The 9160-nt window shown below is 40.5% G+C and overlaps 1 protein-coding gene across 1 annotated transcript; it reads left to right on the top strand.

The window, feature by feature from the left end:
• The first annotated feature begins 4680 nt into the window (after positions 1-4680).
• LOC135644176 (serine/threonine/tyrosine-protein kinase HT1-like) lies at positions 4681-7792 on the top strand. The gene is made up of 3 exons (XM_065161645.1): positions 4681-5865; positions 6792-7247; positions 7556-7792. The coding sequence occupies exons 1-3, from the start codon at positions 5542-5544 to the stop codon at positions 7790-7792; spliced, it is 1017 nt and encodes a 338-aa protein (XP_065017717.1). The 5' UTR covers positions 4681-5541.
• The last annotated feature ends 1368 nt before the right edge of the window (positions 7793-9160 follow it).

Genomic DNA, 9160 nt, shown 5'->3' with positions numbered 1-9160 from the left:
CCCAATGACCAGCTGTACTAGATCTGGGACAGCCAAACCTATAAGTTTGGTATCAAAGAGTGGAGCACTCATACAGGACATCCTTAGTGTCTCAAGTCTAAGGACCAGATATACCACTAGGACTACGGAATTGCTGTCTGACAATAAGGCATTATCAACCATCCAGCATTCCGTAAGCGGATCAATCAGTGAACTCATTCTCCAATGAGCACCTGTACTGTATCCCTAGTGTCCCTACACGAGCAGCTATGAGACCAACTGCATCCATCATATGGACGGGTATACAGCACACCAGTCTATCCGGTTATCACGATGTCCCTCTCGAGTAACCTATGACCGGGATCATTTAGGATATGTGTTTAAAGGTGAATCGATCTCATTATCGTGATCTCATCACGATCTAATTCCCATTGCACAAATCCAAGGACATCACAATGTATGTATGCATTTATGCAATAGTTATAAAGTGATATACGCCAAAATATAATAAGCAAAAAGATTCTGTATCAAGTCACACGTGCCATCACTCACGTGATTGGCTTGCTGGGCACCTATGACTAGTACGAAGGCCAACCACCCTTTTACAGTTTCACTCCTTTTGACGGGCTTAGGAGACAACCCTTACAGAATTTTCTCTACTCTCTTTACAGCTTATAACTTGGAAGAAAAGAGGGAGAAGGACTTTTGGCATTTACAATAATTTTGAGCTCTAAAAATCACAGAACAAGATCAAGATTTCGGAGTGTATTCTATGCCCTTTCAGTGCTGAATGGGTGGGGCATTTATAGGCCCCAACCCAGTTCAAATTTGGAGCTCAAAACTATCAATTCCCGGAATTCCGGGATCAGGCGGTTGCACCTCTTGACTGGAGCAGTTGCACCGCCTGGCAGAGCTCGAAGACTGAGCCTCTGGGCGGTGCCACCTCCTGCCAGAGCTCGAAGACCGAGCTCAGGCGATGCAACCTCCTGACTGAGGCGGTTGCACCGCTCAGCCAGTGCTCGGAGACCGAGCCCAAGCGGTGCCACCTCCTGTCAGGGGAGGTTGCACCGCCCAGTCTCGCTCGGAGACTGAGCCCAGGCAGTGCAACCTCCTGCCTTGGGCGGTTCAACCGCCTGGCAGAAATCAGGGTCCGAATGGGTTGATCCATTCGGCCCAATTTGGGTTTTTCAGGGGCCCAATTGCCCCAAGATTAAGTTAATGGGATCACCTCCCATTTCCAACTTAATCATTGTGCTAACTACGATATTCCCTAAGACATTTACTGCAACTTGCTCCGATGCGTCAATCGCTTCTTCCGGCGAGCTTCCGGCGAACTTCCGTCGATCATCCGATGAACCCTCGATGATGCTCCTGTGGACTTCCGACAAACTCCTGGACTTGCGACGATCCACTTGGCGAGTTCCGACGAGCTTCTTTGGCAAGCTCATGGACTTGTCGGATTTGTTCCTGCAGAACCTCCGACGACTGTCCGAACTTTCGTCGAACTCTCGAACTCCCAACATGATCATTGTCTTGACTCCGGCGCAACTCCTGCTGCATGTCTTACTTTTATCGTAGTTAATCCTGCACACTTATCTCAACATATGGATTAGATAACAAATGACAATTGACTTCATCATCAAAATCCGAGATTCAACAATTGAAGCCTACGAGTCTCTATTTTTCTTATTTATTATCGGGCCTACGTGCCTATGATTTAGTTGTAATCACACAAGTAGGCGTAGTGGGAGCATGGAAGCGATAGCGGAACCCACGAGACGGACGATCGTGATGTAGGGAGATGCGTCGAGATGCCAACATAATCGATGAGGATGAGATGGATGATCATAGGGCATGTAGATGCACCACTGTACATATAGATCTTGATGTGAGTGATTAGCCCTATTGGATCGAGCTTGATCATATTAGGCTATGGTCCATGATCATCTGGTGTGATTACTCATGTGATGTGTGATTGCTTGTACACCTACTAGATACGTGTATATATATTTGCATGTGATGTAGATATATATTAAATATGTATGTGTGTGTCATGTCATATTAGAACATCAAATTAAAATTTTCTCTCTCGATAATATTAAGTCGGTAAACGTGAGGCAGTTAGATTAACCCATGTGACCTTTCATCGTTATAGGTAAGGATCGATTCTCGATGTAGGTTGAGTTGGTTAAGTCCCTTGAGACTTACCTATATCACAATTTGCTATCTTGCCTACGACATATAGATGTCACCGGTGACCTGAGGACAAGGTATGCTTGGTCGAGTCCCTCGAGGGTATATCATCGAATCAGACTCATCTTGTAACGATACAAAATCTGCATGTTATTTATTTCTACTACATCTTTATTTTTCAGAAAATGTCACTTTCAAATCCCTCACATGACATACTTGATGTCAACTGCCTCATTGGTATGAATTATATGGATTGGTTTCGCAACTTTAGAATTGTTCTCATAGCAAAGAAAATCACGTACGTCCTTGATATAGTAATGCCTACACCTAAGGAAGGGGCAAGCAAGGATGAGATTGCTTGCTACATGTAGTAAATAGATGACTCTACTCTGTTAGGAACAAGTTGGCACTAAAAGGAGGGGGGGGTGAATTAGTGCAACGGTTTTGTAAATCTTTCGTACATTGAAAATAGATCTCAGAAGATGTTAACTTGGAAGCGTAAGGGAGCGTAGTGAAAGCAATAAGAAGGCAGTTTACAGTTAAAGTAAATTGTTCAAAAGAAATGCAAACCAGATTTTATAGTGGTTCGGTCGTCGTGACGTACATCCACTCCTGATTCCTTTTCTGTCGAGGCCATTGGCATCCACTATCGATCTTCCTTCAAATGGCAAAGACCAACTACCCTTTTACACCCCTCTTCTCCTTTTCATAAGTTTAGGAGAAAATCTTTTACAACCCTCTTTTGCATAGCATCCCTCACACAACTCCCTTAAAACTCTTTCTAAGCTTTAGGAGAAGGGAACTCAAGTATATAATAAGGTTTACAAAAGAGTTTTGCTCAATCTTTCTTGCTACTCCAAAAAAATAGCTAAGATATTTATATAGTAAAAAAAATTTAATAGATATAATAGTAAGATTACGAAGAAAAAAATAAAAATACCCTCAATTTTTATAGAGAGACGATATGATGATCTAGATTTCAGTGCATGACTGACGTTTGACCTCAAAACAGAGCATATGACCTGGCAACCTTTGGACTTATGTGATTGGTGGGACTTGAACATTTACTCTCATCAAACCCACATCTCAGCTGAGCCATCGCACCTTCTTTATATATTTTTTTTTCACTTTCTGCGACCTAAATTTACTATTTTACACACACACAAACTTTATCCATCTTCCAGTTGTCAACATAATAAGTATAGGAAGATTTTTTATGTGAAGAAAAAAAACCAAAGGATAAAGAATCCAACTATACAAAGATCTTTTACGTAGAAATAAAAAAATTTAAGAATTAGAGTTTGGTTACGTTTATAAATAAACACACTTATATCTCTCTAAGAGTTTCTCTATAATAAATATGAAAAGGATAAAAAAAAAAATAAATATTGTTTTAAAATTTATATGAGATAAAATTTATAAAGTAAAAAAAATTCATATTTTTCATGGACACAAATAAAAGTATCGAATCATATAAATTATATTTTGATTATGTTTTAATTTATATTTAATTTTTGATTTATGAATTATTATTTTGGTATTGGGAAAAATGCCACCAGTAGTAGTAGTTGGCAGGCGAGAAGAATTAAGATTTGTGGAGTTTGGCGACACGTCCACGTGCCCATAACATGGTCTTGGCATGATATGGTGACAAGTCCATGTACTTTGTCTGTACGTATCACATGCAATCCTAAGACGATCTTATTCACTCCCCTCGAGCGATATAATGGTGTGCATCAAAAGGAACATCCCCATGTATTTGATATATTTAATGGCCTCATATTAAGGTTAGGGATTAAGGGCTAAGTGGGGCCTACCAACCGTCCCACCCTTGTCCTGCGCATGCACTCCTTATTTGGTCTCATTTAAGCGGGTAACGGTTGAGGTGAGAGCGAGAGGGTGAGGATGGTAATGAGGCCGTATATGGAGGGAGCGATACGGCTAGTCCTACATGTCGTCCGTAAACGGTGAATCTTTCATCCTTAGGCCGAGTCACCCATCAGGGAATGAGTTGCCTCCCATTGGAGCAGATGTTGGACGCGACATCTGAGATGGTACAAGGAACCAATGTACACATCGCTCCTCCGCAGTTGTTGCATCGACCCAGTCATAGAAGTCGAACCTCATCGTACAGCTCCTGTCTCACGCGGGGGCCACAAAACCGAAGCATCTCCCCAATGTAAGAGAAACCCTCTCGCAATTTGCAAGAATAACGTAATTGCCACCTACGTCTTTGGCCTAATAATAATATATAGCAAAGAAATAAAATTTTTTGTTATCCTTAATTCCAGCATAAGCTCGAAATTTACCAAAATCATATAATGTATTAAAAGGTAGCTAATATGATTTCCACCATCATGTAATACCAACAAAGGAATGGCAATTGCGAAATATAAGGAAACTATTAGGGGCAGGTTCCTGGAGGGAAGGTGGGGAGTTTGGTCCCGTTCCTGGAGCAAAAGAACATTGATTTCATCTGCCGAGCCGGACATCCTACCCCGTTACTCCCACTCTCTTCTTCACCATCAAGCCCAAACACACCTCTTCTCCTTGAGCTGCTCCTCCTCCTCTATCTCCCTCTCTTCCCTTCTCCTCCATTCCCACCTCCTCAGGATCATAAAGAAGGGAGCTCGTCGTCAAGCTTCCAACCTTCTTCTCTCGCTCCCATTTGAGCTCAGAGGAAGAAGGAAAGAGGAAGTGTAAGCAGCTTTGTAGGAGATAAAAGATTTCCCTGTGGATCCGCACGTACTAGTGTGGATATCTTTTTTTTTCCAGGGTTGTGTTCTCGGTTTCGGTGTCAAGGTGCCATTTTGATTTGATTATTTTCCTGGTTCCGTTTGAGCTAAGAAGAAGAGAAGCGGAAGTGTAAGCAGCTTTATAGGAGAAAAGGTGGTTCCTTGGATCCACCACGTACTAGAGTGAACATGCTTGATTGGTCTTCTTCTGTAAAGGTGACATCTTGATCCAATCGTTTCCGTCTTCCGTTCGAGTTCAAAGGAACAGGCAAAAAAGAAGTACAAGCACCTTTGAAGGAGAGAAAAGGGTTCCTTTGGATGCACACGTAGAAGCGAGAATATGTGCTGGTGCAGAGGCGCCTTCTTGATCTGAATGTTTTTGTGGTGCAATTGCACATAGCTCCTCGAAGCTCCCAGTACAAGGGAACAGAATCTACGAAATGCAGGCGAATGGAGAGCATTAATTGTGGATTCGAGCAGTATTCTTGATTTGCTTGATTTCTAAACTTGATTCAACCTTTTCACACAGTAAAGTTGAGATCTTTGAGCTAAATTAGCTGATCGAGGACGGGAATTGTGCCTGGAGTTACTCATTAGTGGTGGGAATAAATGATCGGCGACACTGTTGAACCAGATGAAGATCTTTGATTGCTTTAAGGAGAAATCGACTGGGGCGACGATCAGAAGGCAGAGGAAGCTCTCTCTCAGCGAGTACAGGGGGGCTGTGTCGTGGTCCAAGTACTTGGTGTCCTCCGGCGGCGAGATTAAGGTGGGCAGTGAGGAGCGATGGAGCGCCGACATGTCCCAATTGCTCATCGGGAGTAAGTTCGCCACGGGGCGACATAGCCGGATCTATCACGGGCGATACAAGGGGAGAGAAGTCGCCATTAAGCTCATGAGCCAGCCGGAGGAGGATCCCGCCCTGGCCGCTGCTCTGGAGCAGCAGTTCACCTCAGAGGTTGCTCTACTCTTTCGCCTCCATCATCCTAATATCATCACGGTATCTACTTGATTTCCTGGTCGCTTCTCAGTAACTTAGCCATGATTGGTTTATATTTGTGCTGCTTCATTGTTAGATTTCATGATTCTCTACAGCCTCTACCAAGTCCTGTTGTGTTTCTCAAGATTTCCACAGATCAATTACTCATATAGTAGTAGTCCCTTGTTCGGTATTGCAATGAATGCCATGGTGTCGATGAAAAGTTTACTTCTTTGTTGATGCAAGCATCTAAAATCCCTTTCTAAAACCACCATAAATTGTTCTTCAACCATGCAAGCGTCCACATGTCACTAGCCGACTTCTTCTTTTAACAATGTTTCATTAAGGTTTTACCAACATGCTTATACGTCTTTGCATTGTGGTATACCACGATTTATTTCTTGAATCAACTTCTTTTACAGCATTCATGATCTTGTGCATGATATAATGTATTGATTTCTAGCATTTTTGTACGAGTTTCTCAAAAGAATTAGTCAATCTTGAGGAGTGTGTGCGCTATAACAGAGATTTCAATGCTTTGGGAATTAGTTGCTAGCCTCTTGTTCCATAAGTTAGGCCTTAAATACAGAGTCTGCACTTTGTTATGCCTCCGAAGAAGACTCGTTATTCGATTTAATTCAATCATAGCTGCAACATAGAGGATAAAAGCATTCCGAGAAAGTGTAGAAGGATGAGTGAGAGTAACTTGATTCGAATGGAAGAAATGTAATTTTACTGGCAGCAATACACAACTTTCTAGTGTTTCTTTCAAACTAAGTTAAGAAGATTAAAACTTTTCTGCTGAATTTTTTACCGAAAGCTTCATTCTTTTGTTGTCCAAGTTGCTCATGATGAGACTTGTGCATGTGCTAACTCAAATCCATCATCCGGATTTTGATGTGCAGTTAGTCGCAGCATGCAAGAAACCTCCCGTCTTCTGCATCATCACCGAGTACATGGCAGGTGGCTCTCTTAGAAAATACCTACACAATCATGAGCCTCACTCGCTTCCTCACAGTCTGGTCCTCAAACTAGCTCTCGATATTGCTCGTGGCATGAGTTACCTTCACTCCCAGGGAATCATTCATCGTGATCTTAAGTCGGAAAACATCCTTGTTGGAGAAGATCTATCAGTGAAGGTTGCAGATTTCGGAATCTCATGCTTGGAATCTCAGTGCGGCAGTGGAAAGGGTTTCACGAGCACACATCGGTGGATGGCTCCTGAAATGATCAAGGAAAAGATTCATACGAGAAAAGTTGATGTGTACAGCTTTGGCATTGTTCTATGGGAACTACTAACAGCACTGATCCCGTTCCACGACATGACTCCTGAACAAGCTGCTTATGCCGTCGCGCACAAGGTACATTATCGACGACACTGCTTGTTTTTTTTGGCTTGTTGACTTAAATTCTCTTTCTAATTGGAAGAATCGAAAAAGCCAAAGTAGTTCTTCTACTGATTGTTCATCACACCACATGATTTGACACACAGGCCAATTAGTGAGATCCATAAACTTCATTCTACCATCAAAAGATGACAACCAAGATAAAATAAACAGCAATTTTTTTCATGCACGATTTGTTAGAAGGGATGCTGGAAACTTGAACTCCTATCCCCAAATTTGATTACTTGGCTCTGTTACACCTTACAAGTACTTGGTTGCTGCAGAATGCTAGACCGGCCTTGCCGGCTTCATGCCCTTTGGCGTTCAGCCATCTCATGAGTAGGTGTTGGGCTACCAACCCAGATAAAAGGCTGCAATTTTATGAAATTGTTGCTATGCTTGAAAGCTACCAAGAGTCTCTTGAGGTGGATCCAACATTTTTCTTATCCTTCAAGCCTGTGCAGCAGAAGAATCTACTAAATTGCTTTGTTGGGTGTAAACCGTATCATATAAATAAATAAATAAATATATATATATATATATATATATATATATATATATATATATATATATATATATATATTCTTTTCTGTTCTGTCATCCTCCTCTTTCCCTCTCGGCTTGAGAAACTATGTATAAAGGAGCGTCTTCATCGGTGTCAATTGCAAATGATGTATAGCTTGTTGAAACATGATGCAAGGAGGGGTTTTTGTGAGTGGTTTTCCCACTGAAGATGGCATGGGATTCATTAAAATATTAAAGCATTTGTTGGTTGATATAAACATGGTACTGTTTATGTCAGGATATATGAGAAATATTTTATATAGAATTGTCCTGCAGTTGGGTGCTAAAGTCTTTTTATTTTTTTTAAATCTTTTTAAGATCTTTACATTAATTAACAACCTTATGCTTTCACACAAAAAAAAAAAAACCGTTTTGCTTTCAGTGTTGGACGTCAACTTGTGAGTTCACGTTATGGTGAAGTGAGACAAGTGTCGTCACGGCACGATGGATAAAAAAAAACTCGGGAAGTTTAAACTGAGGTCATTTATTAGAAATCTAATAAAGATATTTCTAACAAAACATGAGTCTGAATAAAACTGATCATCATGATATGAATTCGATCCAATATAATTTGTCGATTAAAATTAATTAATGTAATTTGATTATTTAAATTCTTGCCAATTTGAGACTATCCTTTCAGTCATCTTTCTTCTTTCATCTTAAGCTTATAAATATTTTCTACATCTTTCTCTATAAAACTTTACTATATTTTTTTCTAACTCTATAACATAGTTCCTCATATACATCTATTAATCTTTTTCTTTTTTACTTATACAGATCAGATTTGTTCAGGTGGTTTTGATACTACGTTAAAAATCAAATAAATATGAGTTGAGTAAAACTGATTAGAGTAAATATATATCATATTTGCCATCAATTTTAAGCTTTTATGTTATGAGTCAGACTCATTATATGTGATATAACTCTATTAATTCTTAGTGATGCAGAACTACTCTCTTTTTCTTTATTTATTTATTTCATACATATAAATGTTTTTAATAATTTATTGCTCACTATTCGGTCCCAACTCTAGCAAAAAGTGCTCCGGTCCTCCCCGGTCTTCTTCTATTAACCCTTACTCGAAGACAAAGCAGCAAACCATGGTTATAGATGATGTACAACCATGGCTACAGATGATTCTTCTCCTCCTCTATTTATGAAAAATCAGACAGAGGTGCCTCTAAAGATTTTATCAAGTATGATAACAATTTGCTTGTTGAATGGAGGAGACCATGCGTCTACAGCCTGGTTGTGCAGAACTAATCCTTCGAAACCATTAAAGCTATTATTGTCTCTAAGCCTTTCAACTCCTTTTCCTTCTCAAG

Source organism: Musa acuminata, chromosome BXJ3-8 (assembly GCF_036884655.1).
Source record: "Musa acuminata AAA Group cultivar baxijiao chromosome BXJ3-8, Cavendish_Baxijiao_AAA, whole genome shotgun sequence".
NCBI lineage: Eukaryota > Viridiplantae > Streptophyta > Magnoliopsida > Zingiberales > Musaceae > Musa > Musa acuminata.
The sequence above is the reverse complement of the archived record's forward strand: the minus strand, read 5'-3'. Positions and strand labels throughout refer to the sequence as shown.